Here is a 24,431-nt window from a genome sequence, read left to right as displayed (position 1 = left end):
AAAAAGCCTGCAAAAAAAAAAAAAAGCCTGCAAAAAAAAAAAAAAAAAAATGCCAATCAGTGCCCACAAATGGGCACTGACTGGCAACCTGGGAAAATAAGTGCTGCCCCACAGTGTCCATCAGTGCCACCCCAGTGTCCATCAGTGCCACCCCACAGTGCCCATCCATGCCCAGTGCCCACCTATCAGTGCCCATCTGTGCCACCCATAAGTATCCATCAGTGCCACCCATAAGTGTCGCCCATGAGTGCCCATCTGTGCCGCCTATGAGTGCCCAGTGCCGCCCATGAGTGCCCAGTGCCGCCCATGAGTGCCCATCAGTGCCGCCTATGTGCCCATCAGTGCCGCCTATGTGTGCCCATCAGTGTCGCCTATGTGTGCCCATCAGTGCCGCCTATGAGTGCCCATCAGTGCCGCATACCAGCGCCGCCAATCAGTGCCACCTCATCTGTGCCCGTCAGTACTACCTCATCAATGTCCATCAGTGCCATCTCATCGGTGCCCATCAATGCCGCCATATCAGTGCCCGTAATTGAAAGAGAAAAACGTATTTACAAAAAAATTAACAGAAAAAAATAAAAACATATTTTTTTTCGAAATTTTCAGTGTTTTTTTAGTTGTTGCGCAAAAAAAAAAATCGCAGAGGTGATCAAATACCACCAAAAGAAAGCTCTATTTGTGGGGAAAAAATTACGCCAATTTTGTTTGGGTACAGTGTAGCATGACCGCGCAATTGCCATTCAAAGTGCGACAGTGCTTAAAGCTGAACATTTGCTTGGGCGGGAAGGTGCGTAAGTGTCTGGTATGGAAGTGGTTAAAGATACTTTTAGGAATTTGGTTAAATCAGTAATGGAAACCCCTTTTTGTCTAATACCTGGGAAGAGTTAAAGAACATTTCGTAATGCATCTGGATCTGCCACAGCAACCCTGTCACCTCTGTATAAGGGATGGCCATGAAGACAACGTAATGTACCCCAAATAGTGGCATCAGGACCAGAGTGGATTTCAGAAGTTTCCTGTATAGAAGATGGAGATATGTTTATTAACATATATGCACTTTGTAAAATGACTGTAAAGATACTTACAATGTACCTGTATATACTTATTGATAAACACATCAAATGCAAGGGTCGATGCAGAATAGGATGAGTATTTTACACAGGAGAAGACTTTAATAAAATGTATTCTGAAACAAAATATATATTATATATTCTGCACTGCAGTGGTTGGTACACTTTCTTCATAGTGATGAGGAGATCTTGGGTTTAAAGTTCAACTCCAAACAAAACTTTCTTTTTTTTAGGAGTGGACTAGGTAGGCAAAAGTCACAACCCTTGTCACTTTTTGTTTATTTTTGCTCTCTGCTTCCCCATTCAGGAAATTTGCCTTTACTTCTTGTCAATTTGATGGGGATCATATAGAACAGGAAGTGGTGGAAATCTCTCCAAATCAGTGTATATTATTTAGGCTGTAGGAAAGTTATAGAGTCCACAAACTATGATGTGTATACACAGTATCTCACAAAAGTGAAAATTTCTCAAATTTTTTAAAATATTTTATATATCTTTTCATGTAACACTGAATAAATTACACTTTGCTACAATGTAAAGTAGTGAGTGTACAGCTTGTATAACAGTGTAAATTTGCTATCCCCTCAAAATAACTCAGCACACAGCCATTAATGTCTAAACTGTTGGCAACAAAAGTGAGTACCCCCCTAATTAAAAAATTACAAATTGGGCCAATTAGCCATTTTCCCTTCCTGGGGTCATGTGACTCGTTAGTGTTGAAAGGTCTCAGGTGAGAATGGAGAGCAGGTGTGTTAAATTTAGTGTTATTGCTCTCACTCTCTCATACTGGTCACTGGAAGTTCAACATGGCACCTCATGGCCAAGAATTTTCTGAGGATCAAAAAAAAAGAATTGTTGCTCTACATCAGTGTTTCTCAATTCCAGTCCTCAGGCCCCCCCAACAGGTCAGGTTTTCAGGATTTCCCTCAGATGAAAAGGCTGTGGTGATTACTAAGGCAGTTAAACTGATCAAATCACCTGTGCAAAATAATGGAAATCCTGAAAACCTGACCTGTTGGGGGGGCCTGAGGACTGGAATTGAGAAACACTGCTCTACATAAAGATGGTCTAGGCTATATGAAGATTGTCATGACCCTGAAACTGAGCTGCAGCATGGTGGCCAAGACCATACAGCGGTTTAACAGTACAGGTTGGTCTTTAGAACAGGCCTCGCCATGGTCGACCAAGGAAGTTGAGTGCACGTGCTCAGCATCATATCCAGAGGTTGTCTTTGGGAAATAGATGCAGAGGTTGAAGGGGTAAGGGGTCAGTCTGTCCATGCTCAGATCATACACCGCACACTGCATCAAATTGGTCTGCATGGTTATCATTCCAGAAGGAAGCCACTTCTAAAGATGATGCACAAGAAAGCCCGCAAACACTTTGCTGAAGACAAGCAAACTAAGGACATGGATTACAGGAACCATGTCCTGTGGTATGTTGAGACAAAGATAAACTTATTGAGTTCAGATGGTGTCAAGCGTGTGTGGCGGCAACTAGGTGAGGAGTACAAAGACAAGTGTGTCTTGCCTACAGTTAAGCATGGTGGTGGGAGTGTCATGATCTGAGGCAGCATGAGTGCTGCCGGCACTGGGGAGCTACAGTTCATTGAGGGAACCATGAATGCCAACTTGTACTGTGACATACTGAAGCAGAGCATGATCCCCTCCCTTCGGAGACTGGGCCGCAGGGCAGTATTCCAACATAAGGACCCCAAACACACTTCCAAGGCGACCACTGCCTTTCTAAAGAAGCTGAGGGTAAAGGTGATGGACTGGCCAAGCATGTCTCCAGGCCTAAACCCTATTGAGCATCTGTGGGGCATCCTCAAACGGAAGGTGGAGGAGCGCAAGCGAGCAATGGCTACTATCAATCTATCCAATGAAGAGCCGAGAAGCCCGGCCGAGAAGCCAGCACGTTCACGATGCAGGACTTTCGAGGGCTCAGTTAAGTAAACGAGGGGCTGGGGGGCCTGTAAGCATGAGCTTTACAACCCCATTAAGGAACGAAAATGAAACGAAAATGTGAGGCAGGGGTGTTTACCCTGATAAACAAACTTTTGGTTTCCATGGAGCTCCACTCCCAGCAAGCAAGCGACTGTGTGCAGCCAGCATTACAGGCCTCCGAGTCTCACACCATGACAACTGCTGGAGACCAGAGCAGCACTGTGCATTAAAGGCTGAGTCCCGTTCATGTCCAGAGCAAAGAGCAGACAGAGCACCCACTGTGAGTGTGTAGTGTACATTACAATTACAGCAGGCCTGAGGTGATGCCTTCCCCCTGACCACCATCGGTCCAGAGCACTGTGTGTGCATTACAGGACTCCTCTGACCACTGGCAGTAGCATCCAGGGCACTGTGCATTACAGGCTATCCCTCAGACCTGAGACCACCATCCAGCACTGTGCAGCATTACAACAGGCCTCCTCTGACCATCGGCATCCAGGGCACTGTGCATTACAGGCCATCATTCAGACCTGAGACCATCATCCAGTGCTAAGCAGCATTACAGGCCTCCTCTGACCACAGGCATCCAGGGCACTGTGCATTGCAGGCCATTATTTAGACCTTAGACCATCACCCAGCACTGTGCAGATTGCAGTCCTCTTCTGACCATCGGCATTCAGAGCACTGTACATTGTAATGCACAGTGCTCTGTAAGCCGGTGGTCAGAGGAGGCCTGAAATGGCCTGTAGGCCATCCCTCAGACCTAAGACCACCTTCTAGCACTGGACCATGCAGCATTACAGGCCTCCTCAGATCACCGTCCAGAACACTGCATGCATAACAGGCCTCCTCAGACCACCATCCAGAGCAAGGTGTGAATTACAGTAGGGTGACCAGACATCCCCAGTTTCAGGGGACAATCCCCTGATTGAGGACACTGTCCCCGGAACAAGTCTGTCCCTGGTTTTGTCCCCAGATGGGATTTAATAGGGGGCAGGGGCAATTTCAAAGACAATCAGTGCAGAATTAAAATAAAAAAATTTGAATTACACACCCCCGCTCCGCCGTGCCTACTAGCATAGGGGGTTGTATTTTTCCCATTATCTGTGCCCCTTTCTGATGATCATGTGCTGGTCTGAGCTGAGGGAATATTTCTTCAGTTTCGGGCGCATGCCCATTTAGCTTCGCTCGCATATTCTTCTGCCTTGGCTCAAATCCTGGCCAGCCACCTGCCTATGTCCTTGCCTTCCCTGGCGGATTGATCTTCCTCCACTCCCCATCCAGTAGTAGCCGGGGCCCGAAGAGTAAGACTTGAGAGGCTGTGAGGCGGGCGGCGACGGGCAGAGAGTCGCTGATTACTAGTAAAAAAAAAATATGTCCCCAGATTTCATTTTAAAAATCTGGTCACCCTTAAATTACAGGCCTCCTCAGACCACCAGCTAGAGCACTGTGCAATGCAATGCATTGCAGGCCTTCTCAGACCACCATCCAGAGCACTGTGCAACATTACAGTCCAGATCAGAGCAGCCAGAGCAGCTAAACCTGTATCTGTGAATTTGTTCAAAACTTTAATACCATAAATAATAACATAATCTAATTTTTAACTCCAGGAGCATATACTAAGTTTGGGAATTCTAGAGAAATGCTTACAATTTAACTAAACCCATTAGATTTTAGTTGAATAAAATATTTTTAGTCGCCTAAAACGTACTGCAGATTTAGTCGACTAAATATAACTAAAACAAAATCAATTGAAGATGACTAAAATGGGACTAAAACTAAAATGGCATTTTAGTCATAGACTAAGACTAAAACTAAATCGAAATTTTCTGCTAAAATTAACACTGCTGCCAACAAGTTCATACACAGTAGGTGGGGCTGGTATATACTGTATCCATAAATACTTGTATACAGATATACTCCCTATATAAATAAAAAAGAGCATGGTTCATCCACTCACCCATATTGCTGTCGTGGGTCAAGTTTTCCAGTTGTAGTCTCCCACAGTTTTGATGCCAGAACTCTGACAATGTTGAGAAAAAAGAAGAAATTGACCTAGAAAGAGAAAGACAGTTTGTATTTCTTGGCTCAGAATGCTGGAACTATAACCTTCAATCAGAACATCTACAGGCAGCTGCCCCTTTTGTTATAAAAATTGGAGGAACAAAAATTGTGTTGCCCAAAGCTTTACATCAAAGAGAAAAAAAATGGAAGCTATCTTACATAAACACCTCGTGACAAATATATGGAGGACATTGCCGTTGACGATCTTTCTCAAAAATGCTAGTCTAATATGCTGAGCCAGTGGCATCAGTCCTTTTCTGAGCTACTGACCCAGAACAAGTATACAGATCAAAAGTGTGAGAGAATCCATTAGAAGCAAGCAGTGACTGCCCCCATTTTGTTCTCACACAGATGTTTCCTTTAAAACATTATGGGGCAGATCCACAAAGATCTGCCCTGGCGCAGCGTATCTGAGATACGCTACGCCGCCGTAACTTACTTTTTTTGGTTTGAATCCTGAAAGAATTTGCGCCGTAGTGTATCTCTCGCGGCGTAACGGCGCCTAATTCAAATCGGTGAGTAGGGGGGCGTGTTTCATTTAAATGAAGCGCGTCCCCGCGCCGAACGAACTGCGAATGCGCCGTCCCTAAATTTCCCGCCGTGCATTGCGCCAAATGACGTCGCAAGGACGTCATTGTTTTGACGTGGACGTAAATTACATCCAGCCCGATTCACGGACGACTTACGCAAACAAAATTTTTCTTTTTAATTATACGCGGGAACGACGGCCATACTTAACATTAAGTACGCCACCAAACAGCAGCTTTAACTATACGCCGATAAAAGCCGACTAGAGACGACGTAAAAGAATGCGACGGCCGCTCGTACGTTCGTGGATCGTCTAATTTGCATACTCGACGCGGAAAACGACGGGAACGTCACCCAGTGGACGTCGAAGAATTGCATCTTAGATCCGAAGGCGTACTAAGATGTACACCTGTCGGATCTAACCCAGATGCTGTCGTATCTTGTTTTGAGGATTCAAAACAAAGATACGACGCGGGAAATTTGAAAGTACGCCGGCGTATCAGTAGATACGCCGGCGTACTCGCTTTGTGGATCTGCCCCTATGAAAATAAAGTAAAACTAGACTGGGTAGGAGTATCGAAGTTGGATTGGGTACATATCAAAAAAAAAAAAAGTTTGAAACATAGGGGCTGGGGGAGGTGGAGGATATAGCGGAGAAAAAAAATATTTGATCCCATGCAGATTTTGTAAGTTTGTCCATTTACAGAAAAATTTGTGGTCTATAATTTTTATCATAGGTGTATTTTAAATGATCGAGACAGAATATCAACCAAAAATCCAGAAAAAAACACATAAAACAAATGCTATAAATTAGGTTGCAGTTCTGTGAGTAAAATAAGTATTTGATCCCCAAGCAAAACATGACTTGGTACTTGGTGGAGAAACCCTTGTTGGCAAGCTAAGAGGTAAGTTATTTCTTGTAGTTGGTGACCAGATTTGCACACATCTCGGGAGGAATTTTGGTCTCCTCTTCTTTACCGATCTTCTCTAAATCCTTACGTTTTTTTGGCTGTCTCTTGGCAACTAGATGTTTCAGCTCCCTCCATAAACTTTCTACAGGAATAAGGTCTGGAGACTGACTAGGCCACTCCATGACCTTAATGTGCTTTTTCTTGAGCCACCCCTTTGTTGCCTTGGTGGTATGTTTTGGGTCATTGTCATGTTAAAAGACCTATCCACGACCCATCTTCAATGTTTTGTCAGAGGGAAGAATGCTCTTATCCAAGATTTTACAATTCACAATACAATTTACATTTAATTTATGGGGGAGCTGAAACTTCGGATTGCTTAGCAACAGTCAAGAAACCTTAAAGTGGTTGTATACCCCCAATGCAGAAGATGTACCTATAGGTAAGCCTATAATAAGGCTTTCCTATAGGTACTGTAAATATCTCCTAAACGTGCAGTGTTTAGGAGATATTTACCTTGTAGTACAACGATGATGTCATCGGAGCATGTGATGCGTCACGGCACTTTCTTCACTAGCAAGTGCCGTGACTGACGGCTCCCGTGCAAGTGCGTGGAAGCGACGTCACACGACTCTGGCCAGTAACGGAGTCCAAGTCCACGGCCCCGGAAGTAAGAGGGGCGAACATGGACAGCGCAGGCTTTGTTTGCAGGTAAGTAGCACATAATAGGCTAGTATGTGATGCATACTAGCCCATTGTGCTTTTACTTTGTAGGGGAAAAAAGAGGAAGTAAAACCCATTAGGCTTTTACACAGCTAGCCATTCCCCATATTTTTTGAAAAACAAGAAATAAACTGGAATTGTTTGGTAATTTGACTTGCATGGGATGCATATTGTTTTTTTCCCCATTTGTTCCTGACATCACAGCAATATGTTTTCTTACCAAAGTTGCAGCTAGAATTGGTGTCTGGTAAATCCACTTCATGTGGCCAGCACTCAGATCCCAGCACCTTGGAAAAGAGGGAGATCAGACAGTTAGTAATACTTAAAGGATATCTAAACCCAAAAATGTAATATATTGCAGGTTAACAGTCCTTAGATGTGGTGGTTGCATTCGTTTTCTCTATTCAGGCTTAGTACGTTTTCTGAAGGTGCAGAAAATACCATTTGATCTTGCATTAATTCAAGTGTCTGTAACTTTCTGTGCACTGAACCTAACTCTGTGTTATCACTTTCCCCACTATCTCCTGTGAACTACAAAACTTATCCTCCCTATGTCAAGGACATAAGAAGAGATGTTTGCAGTCTTAGGCCCCTTTCAGACTGGGGCGGGAGCCGCGGTGGCGGTACAACGCTGCTAAAAATAGCGGCGCTATACCGCCGGGATTGCCGCGTGAATCAGCCGCTAGTGGTGCGGTATTAACCCCCGCTAGCGACCGATAAAGGGTTAATACCGCCCGCAATGCGCCTCTATAGAGGTGCACTGAGGGCGGTATTGCTGTGGTTTCCCATTGTTTTCAATGGGAAGGAGCGGTGAAGGAGCGGTATACATGCCGCTCCTCTCACCGCTCCAAAGATGCTGCTAACAGGAGATTTTTTTGTCTCCCGCCAGCGCATCGCCTCATTGTGAAAGCCCTCGGGAAGGAGTTTTTTAGGTGGGATAGCAGCGCTATTTTTAGCACTGTACCGCCTGAAAAACTCCTCAATGTAAAAGGGGTCTTAATCAGGAGAGAAGGCTAGGGAGACAACACTGCTCCACCACACATAGAGAGAGTGTGCTTCTAATGGCCCGTACACACGACCCGAATATCGGACGAAAACTGTCGTCCGAGGAAGAATTGTACGAATGATGATATGCCAGGGGTCACCAAATCCTGGGCTGTTCCTGAAGCCCGCACCTCTCTTCCAGCCTTTTCGCAGCCGCCCATTCAGTTCACGGCATGGCTGGGGGACAGAGACTAGAGGTCAGCTGACTGGTGAGGAATGTGAAGTTGGAGGGGCTGGAGGAGACCCTATCTCCTGATTTTGGCATAGGTATCACTGCTACAAGACACCACACAGTCAGAGATACAGTGAGTAACACTACCTGTGATTAGAGTTGCCATTAAAAGTCCCCACTACAGTTCTCAGATCAGCAAATGACCTTGATCACGAGCACCTAAGTTGGCTGATCAGAACCCCCCCCCCCAACACTGCCACTCATCCCAACTCCCCACTAGCACTGCCACTCATCCCAACTCCCCACCAGCACTGCCACTCATCCCAACTCCCCGCCAGCACTGCCAATCATCCCAACTCCCTACCAAGACTGCCACTGATGCCATTCCTCCCACCAAGGAGTAAGAGAAGGAAAAAAAATAGCGATAACATGGAAGGGAGAGGAAAAGAGGGGTAGGAACAAAGAAAAGGGGAGAGAAAGAATACAAGAAAGAACAAGAAAGACAGCTAGAGAGAGGGATGGGGAAAAGAAAACAAGAGATAAAAGGGAAACAAATGAGAATAAAAAGAAAGGGTGGTACATCCCAAAATGTACCATTAGGGGTTTAAATACTGTATGAGTGGAATGGACTCAGGGAGCACTAAATGTCCGTGGGTTAGGGGTGCAAATTACTTGTCTTGCCTTGGGTGATGAAAACCCACACTACAACAATAATTTTACTGTTAGGGGTCCCCACAACTTGGGAAATTTTATCAAGGGGTCACGGCACTACTAAGCTTGAGAACCACTGGTTTAGTCAGTATAGTTGTTGTCCGAAAATACAATACAAATACATTACAACACATGACATCACTTCAGTATTTTTTTTTTTCTGTTGTACGAGAATTTTCGTGTCTTTAGTAACCCATTCAATTTCTACTTGCGACTATTAAGCAAAAAAAGTCATACGATCTGTCAAACGATATTCGATCGTGTGTACGGGTCATTAGGCTACTTTCACACTGAGGCAGTTTTTCGTTTTTTTAGTGCTAAAAATAGTGCCTGTAAAGCACCTGAAAACTGCCTCCCTTGCCACCCCAGTGTAAAAGCCTGAGTGCTTTCACACTGGGACGGTGCACTTGTGGGACGGGAAAAAAAGTCCTGCAAACAGCATCTTTGGGGCATTGTAGGAGCGCTATATGCAGCGTTCTTACACCACCACCGGCCATTGGAACGAATGGGCAGCACTTCCAATGCGCTTCGGAAGAGCTGCAAAGCGGGCGGTTTTAACCCTTTTATCGGCCGCTAGTGGGGTTTAAAAACGCTGAAAAATGTCTATAAAGCTGCGCTAAAACGAGTGCTGCTTTACGGTCAACGCGGCCGCAGCTGCAGTGTAAAAGCAACCTTACTGTACAGCAGGAAGCATGCTACTGACAGGATCATTTGTGAAAAATAAAGGCGCAAAAAAGCCAGCAAAAATCAAAATAGAAGTTCAGGATTCATTAAAAAAAAATTATAATCACTTAGGTGGATGCAGCATCAGTCTGATGCTGCATCTGTCCCCCACCGCCGATCTCTCAGCTCTTGGTATCCATTATTCACTGGAGCTCTGGGTTGTGGCAGAGCCAGCTTCCGGTCCAGACATCTGGGTGGATCCAAACCATATGGTCCTCATCTTTTCAGAGCCTGGACCGGATCTGTGTCAACAGCCGCCAGCCGAGGGCTTTAGCTCACTGTTGGCTGAAAATGGGTCACAAGAATGCAGAATGAACTGCACTCCTGTGATCCATAGGAGAAATACAGGCAAAAAGGCTTTGGCTATATTTCTCCTTTAAATAATGCATTCACCGCCTAAAGACTGTTAGGCTGCAATGTACTACTTTTAGTTTTTTTATTTAGACACGCTTGAATATTAATGGTAACATTGTTAAAGAAGTGCAATGCATGAAAGTGCCAGAGTATTTTCTCATCCATTGTGGTTATGTAGTTTTGTGCATGGCTGCGATGTTTTTTTTTTTTTTTTATTATTATTATTCTAAAAAAGTATTGTGCTTTTTTTTTTTTCTTAAAGAAGAACTCCATTAAGCAAAATTAAATGAGACCATTTGGTCTCATTTTGATATTCATGTTTTCCCACTGTGCCACCTGCAGCTGCATAGGCTGTATATCTGCTTTGCAAGTGGCAGCATCTTTGTGCAAAGGTGGGTTTTCCTACTTTTAACCCTTCTTGGGGTTAGCAGGTTTTTGCTCTGATACTTATGCCGCGTACACACAATCATTTTTCGGCATAAAAAAAACAACGTTTTTAAAAAATGGCATTTAAAATTATCATGTGTGGGCTTCACATAATTTTTCGGGTTCTGAAAAACGACAATTGTTTTATTTATTTTTTCGAAGATGCTGCATTTTTTAACAACGTTTTAAACAATGTAGTTTTTCGGGTTGTAAAAAATGATCGTGTGTGGGCAAAAACGAAGTTAAAAACACACGCATGCTCAGAAGCAAGTTATGAGACGGGAGCGCTCGTTCTGGTAAAACTACCATTCGTAATGGAGTAAGCACATTCATAACGCTGTAACAGACAGAAAAGCGTGAATCATCTTTTACTAACAGGAAATCAGCTAAAGAAGCCTCAAGGGTAGCGTCATTCGCATGGAACTTGACCTTTATAGCGCCGTCGTATGTGTTGTACATCACAGCGCTTTGCTAGAGCATTTTTTAAAAACGATCATGTGTGGGCAATGTCGTTTTAATGATGAAGTTGGAAAAACAAATTTTTTTCTACATGCCGAAAAACTTCGTTTTTTTCATGCCGAAAAATGATCGTGTGTACGCGACATAACACTCTCTAATTCTAATGCCATGTTAACACACTGCCAATTAGCTTTGCTCCCACTCAGTTATTTTGCTGTGTTTCTGTGAGACTTAAAAACAGGTAGCAAGGTCATGATCAAGGAACATCCAAGTCTTTTAACTGGAGTTGGCAACAATTTTGGCGTCTCTGTAATTGTTGGGATGCCCCCAAACATCTAGTATTCAGCCACTTATGGAAGGATGTAACAAAACTAATACCTGAGTGTGATCTTCCCTTTTCAGCCACTCATAGTGGATCAAATCTGAATCAGGAAAAAAATAAAAAACTCTTCCCCTATGATACAACAGCATCCTGGGAGTTGTATTGTCAATCACAAAAGTGCAGAGGGTGAGCTCTGGTGTATTGTTTGTGGGGGCACTAAGCTTCGGGCTGTATACTGGCTGCCCATCCATTATATGAAAGTGATATTTGCACACATTTATTGATTTTTAACAGATCCTCGTGTGAAAACAGCATTTGCCTTTCCAACATAGTCTTTAAAGTACAATTGCCTTTTTCTGAAAATGCTAGTTTCCTGGCCCACTGGGATTAATACTTTGAAACACCATCCTGAGACAAGCACACAGATCTCCTGACAAAAGTCAGAATTGCATCTCTGCATACCTACTTCAGGCCAGTGGTTTGAAGTAATAGTGAGTCAACATGAGAGCCGGTAGCTAGCATTTCAAGAAGAGATCAGTCATGATAGCCTCCAAATTTTACTTATGATTGCACTTTAAAAGGAAAGGGGAAGTGAAATGACATCACATATGGTACATACTGTGTATCTGCCAGAGACACCCGTACACTTGCCCACACAGAGACAAATACCGCAGGGAGTCCTGAAAAAGGTAAATACAGATACAATGGTTAAAAAAAAGACCTAGGGCCAGATTCAGAAAGCATTTACGTCGGTGTATCTGCCGTAATTTCAAATGTGCGCGTCGCATCTTTGCGCCGATTCACAAAGCGAGATACGTCCAAAAACATGGCTTCAGCCGTCCGACGCAACTTGCCTACGCCGGCGTATCGTGGGCGCATAGTTACGCTGGACGCATTCGGCGTTCCCATTATAAATATGCAAATGACCTAGATACGCCGATTCACGAACGTACTTGCGCCCGGCGTATTAATATACGCTGTTTACGTAAGGCGTACGACCGGCGTAACTTTACCCCTCATAAAGCAGGGGTAAGTCATGTTAAGGAATGGACGTCGGAACGACCGTCGAAATTTACGTTGTTTACATAAGTCGTACGTGAATAGGGCTGTGCGTAAGTTACGTTTACGTCGTAGGCAGTGTTCGACGTATCTTAGGCATTCTAGCCGACGTGATTTTGAGCATGCGCACTGGGATACGTCCACGGATGGCGCATGCGCCGTTCGTTCGGCCCCTCATTTACATGGGGTCACGGCTCATTGTAATACAACACGCCCACTGCCTTGATAATTTGAATTAGGCAGGCTTACGCCGGCCCATTTACGTTACGCCGCCGTAACTTAGGGCGCAAGTTCTTTCTGAATACGGTACTCGCCTCTCCAAGTTATGGCGGTGTAGCGTATACGAGATGCGCTACGCCCGCCAAAAGTTACGCCATTCTTTCTGAATCCGGGCCCATATGTTTAAATTCATTTTTAAATGTGCAGTTCACTTTTTACTGGAGTCCTATACCAACTATACTCAGAGGAGTCCACTGACATTTTTTATTACCTTATATCTACACTTTGTTATAGTTTGGCTAGCCATCCACAGCTGAATTTCACCAGCAAATTTCTTGTGAATTACACAGCAATATCCAGTCACTTAGGGATTAACAAACAAGCAATAATGAGCACTCGTGTGCAACAAAAGTATTTGTGAACACTCACAGAGGTTTCTAAGCACAGTTTAAATATCTACAACCTATTAAAGGAAACCTGTACTGAGGGAAATACGCAGGCTGCCATTGATCTTAAAAATGCTAATTGCCTGTCTACAGAGCTTTCAAAATGTCTGCCATGAAACCAACATGCAGCCTTAATCTGCATATTTGCGTAGTGTCAATGACAAAAAGTACAGAAGTGATCGAATCAGAATGGCTGACAGGCAACTGTCATTTTTTAGAAGAAGTTAGTAATAGCAGCACATATCACTCTGTAAAGGTGTCCCATTGGGCAAAAAATCTCTCCAATGAGACAGGCATTCCTCTTTATAGATAGTTGTCTTCGGAACTGGTGTCCCTATTGGATAATTTTACATCACTTTTTCTTACAATGACTGTAAAATTGTATTTATTCTTCTAAACTGTGGAAAAGCAGCTTTGGCTATATTTATAGAGGGGGACATGTCCATGGGTATATAGTATTTCTAGTCACCTGCATAGATTTTCTATAGCAGGGGCAGACTGACAACTCATGGGTCCCCAAGGCCATAGGAGATCACGGGGCCCCAAGTGTCTCTGCCCACACTCAAGCCCCACTTACATATTGCCCTGCCCACATTACATGCATTCTTCACAGAACCGAGGTGGGAGAGAGAGGGGTGAGAGAGAGAGAGAGAGGGAGGGAGGGAGATGGGAGAGAGAGGGGAGATGAGAGAGTGGGTGAGAGAGGGAAAGAGAGAGAGGGGAGAGATGGGGGTGATATGGAATAGAAGGGATGTAAAGAGGGGGAAAGAGACAGGGGGGAGAGTTAGAGTGGAGTGAGAGAGAGAGAGAGTGAGAAAAGGGCAAATGAGAGAGAGAGAAGGGGTGAGAGAGAGGAGGAATGAGAGAGAGAAGGGGTGAGAGAGAGGGGAAATTAAAAAATGAAGTGGTGAGAGAGGCAAGAGTGAGAGACAGATGAGGGTTAGAAAGAGTATGGGGGGTGAGAGAGAGAGGGATATGTGTCAGCAGCACACTAGGGAAACTATTCAACTATATCCTCAACAAACGGATCCTCAACTTCCTGACACAAAACAATATCCACATCCATCCAGACAACGTCATTTGTGTGACGAAACCCGCATCGGGAGAGGAGACATGCTGACGTTTTGCGTGACAGTCCGAGCGGACAGGCGTTTGTTTTAGCCGGCCTGCTTTTTTTTTGCTTCTATGTGATCGCTCTTTTGTAAGTGTTTTATCTCATTAAATTTTACACTTTATACTACGGTATTTCACTATTGTGAGTCCCATTATTTTTGGGGTATCCTATGCATCTGGTGACATCTGTGCCCTGAGGATCCACTTCCACTGGTGTGTGCTGCAGTCCATGACTAAAGGCCTGGGCTGGGGTTTACAGCCGCAAGCTATCTTTGCTTGCCATCTGGTAAGCCTGCATTTCGTGTGGTGTCTTCGCTTTTGGTGATGGACATTTTGAATTATATTTTAAATCACTGAAGAATTTACTTCAATTATGTTTTATCTTTGGACTTCACTGAACACATGATTAACACAGTTGTTATTGCTTCATTTAATATTTTTTGTCACTTGTTTAGTTTATATAGTTTTTTTATAGCCCAACTACATTTTTTCTATTGACTGTTTGGTGTGTATATCACTTTTTATTTGCAGCTTCATATTAGTGTTTCACTTAGCGCGGTAATTTCTTTTCTATACAAAACAATATCCACAGCAGAAATCAGGCAGGGTTCATGCCAAACCATCACAGACCACACCTCCTCTCATCATGAACCATGTCTAAAATACAAAACATGGGAAGATATTCGCCTGCTTTGTGGACTTTAAGAAGGCCTTTGGCTCAGTGTGGCACCCAGGCCTTTTCCTCTAACTATTGGAGAATGGAATAGGAGGGAATTTATATGATGTCATCAAGAGCTCATATACAGAGAACAGCTGCGGTGTAAAGGTAAATGGGGAAAGAACTAAATATTTTGAACAGGCTTGTGTAGTTAGACCAACCTTTCTCAACATCTACATCAATGAACTGGCTGTAGCTCAATCCTCCCCAGCACCTAAACTGACTCTTCATGACACCGAGGTGAAGTCCATGCTGTATGTGGATTACCCCCTACTTCTGTCACCCACAGAGAAAGGACTACAAGACAGCCTGGAAGTGCTGGAGAAATACAAACCAATCAGGAAGTTTCAAGCCAAGTTTCAAGATAGCGTCACCACCCCAATCCTTCCTTATGGCAGTGAAGTTTGGGGTCCTGTCACCTACCCAGACCAATCCAAATGGGACTCCAGCCTGACAGAAATATTCCATCTGGAATTCTGCAAGCACCTCCTCCAACAGTGCTTGCTGGTCTGAGCTGGGCAGATTTCCCTTACTTATTGCAGTACAGAAAGGGGAGTGCTGTCATACTGGGACCACCTACAAAACAGCAGTCCCAACTCATACCACTATAAAGCCCTACTGACCAATAAGGACCAACCCAAGCTGTGCTGCCTACAACAACTCATCCCAAACTCCCAAACTCCCAAAATCTCAAATAAAAAACATAATGAATGATTCCAAAGAAAAATATGTTGGAGAATCGAGAAATTAAATAACAAACTAGCTGTTTACAAGTCACTTCACAGAGACTACAAACTGGCGGTGCTACACTACCCCAAAGACAGACAGACCCTAAATCTGTACAGACAGAGTGCCCACAGCCTGGAAATTGAATAAGGACAGCACAGACAGACCTACACGCCCAGGGAGAGTAGACTGTGCCAGCAATGTGACCAGGGAGTCCTGGAGGTTGAGTACCACTTCCTGCTACAGTGCTCTAAGTACTCATCAGTGAGAGACCCTCACTTCCAGAGACTCTGGGCTCTCATCCTTGACTTCAACTCTATAGAAGAGAAGGAGAAACTTCATATTCTGCTGGGAGAAGAGGAGCTAATAGTGAAATTAGCTGCACAATATGTAAGAGGGGCATGAAAAACTTTGGACTTAAAAATTCTTTTATATGGACTCACCCCCATTCCCCTTTATATTACCCATTACCAACACCACTTCCCATACAAACACAACTTCTTTGGCAATGCTAACATTTATTTGGTTCTGCCAATAAAGCTTATTTGAATTTGAGAGGGGGGAAGTGAGAGAGAGGGTGATAGGAAGGGAGGTGAAGGGTGGGGGTGAGAGGGGGTAAGGGAGAGAGGGGTGAGAGGGTTGGGAGGTGAGGGAGGGGTTGGGAGAGGGGGGTGAGGGAGAGAGGAGGTGGTAGAGAGAGTGGGGTAAGAGAGAGAGGGGGAAGGGGGTGAGAGTGGGAGGTAGGAGAGCGAGAGAGGGAAGGGGGATGAGAGATGGGGAGTGGGAGATAGAGAGGAGGAGAGAAAGAGTAGGGGAGAGAGAGGGGGTGAAAGAGGTGGTGTGAGAGAGAGGAGTGAGGGAGAGAGGGGGTGACAGAGAAGCGAGAGGGGGTGACAGAGAGTGTGTGAGAGAAGGTGGGGGTGAGAAAAAGAGGGGGTGAGGGAGGGGAAGATGGGGTGAGAGAGGGGGAGTTATAGACAGAGAAGGGGGTGAGACGGGGGGTGTGAGAGAGAGACAGGGGTAGAAATAGAGGGAGTGAGAGAAAGAGGGGTTGAGATAAAGAAAGGGGGTGAGAGAGAGGGGTGGGAGAGGGGGTGAAAGAGGATGGAGGGTGAAAGGAGAGGGGGGTGAAAAAAAGAGGAGGTGAAAAAGAGGCAGGTGTTGAGAGGGGAGGTGAGAGAGAAGGCGGTGAGATGGGGAGAGGGGGGATGAGAGAGGGGGGAGAGAGGAGTGTGTGAGTGAGATAAAGAGGGGGTGAAAGAGGGTGGGTGAAAGAGAGAAAGGGGTGAAAGAGAGAGGGGTGGGTGAAAGAGGGCGTGAGAGGGTAGTGAGAGGGGGGGTGAGATAGAGGGGGTAGAAGAAAGAGGAGAGAGGGGGTGAGTGAGAGAGGTGAGAGCAAAAGAGGGGAGTGGGAGGGGGTGAGAGAGGGTGGATAGAAGGGAGGGTGAGAGAGAGAGGGGGGTGAGAGGGGTGGATGAGAGAGAGAAAGGGGGAGAGAGAGAGAGAGGGGGGATTGAAACGGAGGTGAGTGTCAGGGCTGGGCTCAGCCCTCCCTTCTCAGAGCTCAGGCTGCTCAGCTGCTGGTTAATTGCCATACTCTTTATTCCACAGTGACGCACCTCATGATCATATCCTGCACGTCAATCAGCCTACTGGCTATTTAAGCTGGTAAACATATCTGGATACTCTCTGCCAGAGCTTTTTTTCTCAGAAAATAGGTGCAGGAACTCAACCACGACCTGTTCAGATTTCACAAACAGTAGAAGGGTCTTAAAGGGGCATTAAATACTAGAATTGCATTACGTGCAGAGTTCAAGGGGTTACAAAACTGTCACTTGTAAACACAGAAACCAGACTTCTGTGTTTACAAGTGATTGTGGTGAACAGGCACCAAAGGGTCTGAGCCAGAGGTGGTGGAACTGAGTTCCCCCAAGTTCCCCCTGAAAAAAAGCCCTGCTCTCTGCTGTGTTTTCTTGTTAAAGACTTTTGCCTGGCTGACTTCCCTTCTGGTTCCTGATCCTGTTTGCTGCCTCTGACTATGCTGATCTCTGGATTTCTGTTTTACTGGCTTGTTCTGACTACCCGCTCTGGTTACCGAACCCTGGCTATGTTTTGACTACATTTGCACTGTCTGTAACATTTTACCATTTTATTTTAGTGTGATTTTTACTGCACTGCTGTCTCAGTCTGATTTATGGTTCCTGACAGTGAGGCCCCGTACTCACGACCAAACATGTCTGCTGAAACTGGTCCGCAGGCCAGTTTCAGCATACATGTTCGGTCGTGTGTAGGCGCGAGCGGGCCGAATTCCAGCAAACATTTGCCCGCCGGGCCTTTTCCCAGCGGACAAATATTCCTGGACTTGTTTTAAAACAGTCCGCTGGAATCCTGCCCGCTCGGACATGTACGGTCGTCAGTACAGACCTACCGTACATGTCCAGGCGCCCGCCGTCCCTCGCATGCGTCGAATGACTTCGACGCATGCGTGGAAGCATTTTAAAGGCGGGCCGCCCACGTCGCTGCGTCATTGTCGCGGCGACACCGCGTCATCGACGCGGCGACACCGCGGACACGCCCCGCGTATTGTTTACGCGCGGACTTCTGTACGATGGTGTGTACAACCATCGTACAGAAGCCCTCTGGCAGACATGTATGGTGAAAACGGTCCGACGGACCGCTTTCACCATACATGTTTGGTCGTGAGTACCCGGCCTGAGAGAGAGAAAAGGGGGGGGGGAGAGAGAGGTGGGTGGGAAAAAAAGGGGGAGATTAAGGATTAGGGGAGAGAGAGGGGGATTAGAGGGGGTGAGGGAGAGGGGGTGGGAGAGAAGTAGTAGGATGTTCAGGATAGCCACCAGCAGACAGTTCTCATTCTGGTGAAGATGGGGGTGCCCATGTTGCTCACCTTCCCCGTGGCTCCATCCATGAGGCTGCCCACCCAAGGGGATTTTAGACCTTTTCTGCCCCACCCTCCTCACCTGCCTCCACCGAAACTGGACACTCCCAATGACCAGGCTCCTACTAGCCCCGGCCCTCAGGAAATGCACGACTGCCTGAATGGTCAGTCTGCCCCTATTCTATAAGTATATATAGTGCAGACAGCTTCTGCAGGGGAACCAGAAAACTAGACCCTTAGTTGAAAAGTAGTTGACATGTTTATATCAGAACTGGGGGACATCAGAAACAGTGTCTCAGAGATTTGACCTATGTCCCATCTTACCCAAGAGCAAAAAAAAAATCTGGATGATTTTCACCCTAGCTCAGACATGGGCAAATTAAGGCCCTAGGGCCACATGCAGCCTTTTGGCTATCTCTGTCTGACCCTCAACGCCTCCTCTGCCTCACAGAGGAAGTGGACAGGCTCAGAAAGGCAGATTTTTGTGTGGAGAGCTGCAAGAACTGGAAGGAGAGAGCAGGCCTGAGGCGCTGATCAGTACAGTGGGGAGGCTCGGTTCTGGTGGGATATCATTGCCTAGGTGATGTCCTGACATTCTCCCGCCATTCTGCTACCAGCCCAAGTACTTCCTGTGTTAGCGCCTGTGTTTCGTCAGATTAGGCGACCAGTCAGAATATGTTATGGAAGTGACGTTTCGTCACCGCCATCTTGCTACACCCCGCACTCGTCCACAGTAAGGATACAGTGAGAAGGAGGCAAGTGGACATATTGTTGCACCCACCGGAGTTTTGCATTTTACACTTATTTTTAACAGTGAGGTTATATAGTGAAATACAATACTTATAACTCCGTCTGAATGTTTAGTTAAAAATTGGTGTAAAATGCAAAGCTACAGTGGGTCTAACAAGATGTCTGCTTGCCCTCCTCCCACGCTATCCTTACTGTAGGCGAGTGCTGGGTGTAGCAAGATGGCGGCGACAAAACTTTACTTCCATTACAAATTCTGATGGATCGCCTAATCTGATGAAACACCTGCATGCTGCAAATCCCAGGAGATGTGCACCTCTACTCCAGGTCAGGATCTGCTGAAATCCCTGCTGTACCAATCTCAGGCTCGCTCCTTCCAGTCACAGTGCTTGCAGCTCTGCCAGTTGTCTCTCTGTACCTGTCCATCACACATTGGCATACAGAATGGCAGATCAGTTAACCGCTTCCATACCGGGCTGTTATACACACATCCCTACCAGGCCTATTCTGGCACTTCTCTCCTACATGTACAAATCATAATTTTTTTGCTAGAAAATTACGCAGAACCCCCAAACATTATATATGTTTTTTTAGCAGACACCCTAGGGAATAAAACGACGGTCATTGAAACGTTTTATCTTGCACGGTATTTACGCAATAATTTTTCAAACGCCTTTTTTTGGGAAAAAAATTGTTTCATGAATTAAAAAAATAACAAAACAGTAAAGTTAGCCCAATTTTTTTGTAAAATATGAAAGATGATGTTACACAGAGTAAATAGATACCTAACATGTCACACTTTAAAATTGCGCACACTCATGGAATGGCGCCAAACTTCGGTACTTAAAAATCTCCATAGGCAACGCTTTGAAATTTTTTACAGGTTACCAGTTTAGATTTACAGAGGAGATCTAGTGCTAGAATTGTTGCTGGCACTCTAACGCACGTGGCGATACCTCACATATGTGGTTTAAACGGCGTTTACATATGTCGGCGGGACTTGCCTGTGCGTTCGCTTCTGCGCGCGAGCTACTGGGGACAGGGGCGTTAAAACATTTTTTCTTTTTTTACATATTTATTTATTTTTTTACACTTTTTTTTTTATTTAATTTTTTTTATTATCACTTTTATTCCTATTACAAGGAATGTAAACATCCCTTGTAATAGGAATGTGTGTGACAGGTACTCTTTATGGAGAGATGCAGGGTCAATAAGACCCCACATCTCTCCTCCAGGCTGGAAAGCATGAAATCGGTGAAAAAAAATTCACCAATCTCATGCTTGCTGTTGCTTAGCAGCCGCAATTGAGGCTTTGTTTACTTACGGGGACCCGGGCGTGACGTCATCACATCGCGCCCGGGTCCTCCGACGGTCATAGAGATGACTGGTGACCATCTGGTCACCAGTCATCTCGATGCTTCCTGCCAGCGCCGGACGATTCGTTCTCCGAGCCCCCGATGGCACAGGAGAGCCCGGAGAAGCACCGGATGGCGGCGGGAGGGGGGATGTCCCCTCCCGCCGCCTGTAAGAACGATCTAGCGGCGGAACCGCCGATATGATCATTCTTACGTTGTGCAGAATCGCCGGCACAAGAGAAGGATATCTGAATGATGCCTCTAGCTGCAGGCATCATTCAGATATCCACCCGGAAAGCCCAGGACGTCATATGACGTCCACCCGGATCGTTAGAGGTCCGTTGTGGACGTCATTTTACAATGGGCCAGGCGGGAAGTGGTTAATTAACCTCTGTTACCTTCTTCTCCCTCACTGTTTTTATCAGCCTGTCCTACACCAACATTGTGACCAGTAGATCAGCAGAAGACTTTTCTTCACTACTGCTTCTAATATTAGCAAGTGCGAAATAAAATTATGAGCAGTTGTACCTATTACTCTAAGTGCTAGGTCAGTGGTCTCCAAACTGTGGCCCGAGGGCTGGATGCCGCCCTTTACTTGCCTTTATCCGGCCCTTGGGGCACTATCCCTCCCACTGATACAAGACACTATTCTGCCATCTGACACCGACAGTGGACCACCATTTCTCCCACTAACACCACTAATGGGGCACTAGTCCTTCCTATGATACCAATGATGGGGCACTATTCCTCCCCCTAATACCAGATGTTTAGTCCCACTGATGCCAGGAAAATTTCCTACCCCACTGTACAAAGTCCGGCCCTCCAAGAGTCTGAAGGACAATAAACCGGCCCTTTGTTTAGAATGTTTGGAGACCCCTGTGCTAGGTGTTTGTTTTCTATATATTTACATAGTTAGTCCAGTGTTGTTCATCTAAGTCTGCTTGTTTTATCAAAACATTTGTTACTATTTACTAAACTTTGGTTTGGCCCTCAACAATAGACCCAGTTTCTCATGTAGCCCCTGTGGCATCAGAAACATGCAGAAAAAAAGTTATATCTAGTGCATTAAAAACTACCAGATACATTGCTCTCTTATACTATATATCCCCATGAATCTTCAACCCCTAATCTCACCCCAGCCAATGATGGTGAGCGCCCAGAAGTAGCTGCGGTCGGAGAGGTATGCCATGAAGATGAGGCTGTGCAGATAGAGACCTTCCACTAGGATCCAATAGTGGTTAGTGGCCAAGAAATACAGGAAGAGGGTTACCGTCACCTTGCAGCCAGCCTATAACAGAAGACAAACAGGCTAATTTCTTCCACCAGGAGAAAACAAAATGTGAATGGATTCAAAATAACCTTTTTTTCTGTTTTTGACTAAAAGGAAATAACACGTGAATGCTTGCTACAAGCGTCCCAAAAGTCCCTTTCCTTCACATGTTTTAGCTCGGTACCATGGTATATATATATATATATATATATATATATATATATATATATATATATATATTTTTTTTTAAACATCTAAGCCCCTGCTTTCATAGCAACCCATACTCCCCCACCTGCACCTCATGTCAATCTCTTATTTTCCTGGGTGCCAATTAACCTCAAAGATTATTACCAACCATTTATTTTCTTATTTTCTTTTAATTGAAGTATACCAGTCATAAAAGAAAGACTAGGGGTGCCATTGCTGACCTCCTCTTAGGTTAGGGTTGAGTACTTTTGGAATCATTAACCTGGAGCAAGTATTTACATAGGCAATGTCCGAATAAACCCTTAACTGCATACTTCTCCTAAATTAGTGACTCAAAGTATTAAAGCCATTGGTCGAGAATAGGAGTCAGGCATTTAGTATTTTCAGAAGAAGATGTCAGCAACAACAGATTCCATGTCCCATGGAATCTGGTTTTCTTTAAGGCTGGGTTCACACTGATGCGAATTGCATGCGGTTTTCCCTGCATTCAATTTGCATGACAGGAGACTGTTCACGCAGTTCTGTGGCAGCCACAGAGCAGATTGCACAGAGGTCCTGTGTGCCTTTGGCTCAGTTTCAGGTCCGAATTCAGGCAAAAATGTGTGCGTGAAACGGAGAACAGGGGCGCACCAGACCCCTGTTGTGAGACACATCTGAAGACAATGTGAATCCAGCCTTAAGGAAATTTGGATGGCCTCAAGCCCTGTACACACGGTTGAACATGTCCACGGAAACCAGTTTCCGCGGACATGTCCGACCGTGTGTACGGCCTAGCGGACAGGTTTCCAGCGGACAAAAGTTTCTTAGCAAGCTAAGAAACTTGTCCGCTGGAAACATGTCCGTCGGACATGTCCGATGGTTAGTACACCTAATCGGACATGTCCGCTGGTTATGACGTGTAACCAGCGTCCCGAAATCCCGCATGCGTGAAAGCATTGTACTTCCGTGTTTGAGAACGTCGGTGTCTTCTACGTCACCGCGTTCTCTGTCCGCTGGGATTTTGGTCTGATGGTGTGTACACACATCAGACCCAAAGCTCCCAGGAGACATGTCCGATGAAAACGATCCGCGGACCGTTTTCATCGGACATGTCTCCTCGTGTGAGTTTATGTATGTATGTGTGTGCTGGGGGCTTTAAAAAAAATTGGGTTTTCATTTTTGTTGCTTACAATATAATGGTAGGACCATACTGGCCCTCAAGGTAAGGATTGGTGAATACAAAATCCAGCCACTGCACCTCCCAGGCTCCCTGATGTCACAGGCGGCGGGGGATCTTTTCCCCCCGGTCTCTGTGAAAATATGTCACTCTTTGACAGGGTTCTGTGAATTGAAATTTACAAGATTCGGCAGTATTTGCAGTATTTGACTTGTAGTTCTCAATTAAAGCGGGAGTTCACCCAAAAATCAACTTTCTGCAGTCAGATCCAGCATACTGCTGACATCTGCAGTATGCTGGTCTTTTTTTTTGCTACTTATCGTTTTAGCAGTAATTCTTCTATTGCTCCGAGCGGGGATTACTTCCTGGTATAGGCGTTCCCTTCAAGACAAGCAAGTTGATTGACCGCCTTCGATAGCGCATCACGGCTTCCGAAAATACACGAGTGACGCTCTGCAATTTACGGCGCCTGCGCAGTCAGCTCTACACGACAGGCGCAGGTGCCGTAAACAGCCAAGTGTCACCTCGGCTGTTTTCGGAGGCCGTGACGCGCTATCGAAGGCCGTCAATCAACTTGCTTGCCTTCGGGAACGCCCATTCCCCAAAGGATTCCCCGCTCGGAGCCATAGAAGAAATACTTCTAAAACGATAAGTACCAAAATAAAATAAAAAAGACCAGCATACTGCAGATGTCAGCAGTATGCTGGATCTAACTGCAGAAAGTTGATTTTTGGGTGAACTCCCGCTTTACCTACTATGGTGCTGTTGAGCGCTGTAACTGCTTGGCCGTACGATGTATGGCCAAACAGCTCACACATAGAGCCGATCATAGGTGCAAAACTTTCCAGGCTCCCAATTAAAAAAAAAAAAATACTTATTTTCACCTTTTTTAAAAAGGTGAACTTATCCTTTAAAGCGGTGGTCATCAACCCTGTCTGTCCTCAGGGCCCACTAACAGGCCAGCTTTGCAAGATAACTGAAATACACCACAGGTGATATTATTTGCTGCTCAGTGATTGCAGTATTCTAGTCGGCATCTCCCCAAGGTAATACATAAAACCTGGTCTGT

General features: G+C 45.3%; 1 protein-coding gene across 3 annotated transcripts in view; it reads right to left on the bottom strand.

Moving 5' to 3' along the window:
- LOC120932536 (parathyroid hormone/parathyroid hormone-related peptide receptor-like) overlaps positions 1-24,431 on the bottom strand; it is a 75,070-nt gene that overhangs the window by 19,378 nt on the left and 31,261 nt on the right. For all 3 annotated transcript variants that reach the window (XM_040344995.1, XM_040344994.1, XM_040344993.1), the window contains exons 7-11: positions 21,864-22,017; positions 12,070-12,130; positions 7,460-7,526; positions 4,977-5,071; positions 875-1,016 (exon numbers count right to left, since the gene is read on the bottom strand). In XM_040344995.1, the coding sequence (XP_040200929.1) occupies positions 875-1,016; positions 4,977-5,071; positions 7,460-7,526; positions 12,070-12,130; positions 21,864-22,017 (519 nt within the window). The remainder of the gene's footprint in view (positions 1-874; positions 1,017-4,976; positions 5,072-7,459; positions 7,527-12,069; positions 12,131-21,863; positions 22,018-24,431) is intronic.

The sequence above is a fragment of the Rana temporaria genome, chromosome 3, assembly GCF_905171775.1.
Source record: "Rana temporaria chromosome 3, aRanTem1.1, whole genome shotgun sequence".
Lineage (NCBI taxonomy): Eukaryota > Metazoa > Chordata > Amphibia > Anura > Ranidae > Rana > Rana temporaria.
Note: the sequence above shows the minus strand (reverse complement) of the source record. Positions and strands in the feature narration are given on the sequence as shown.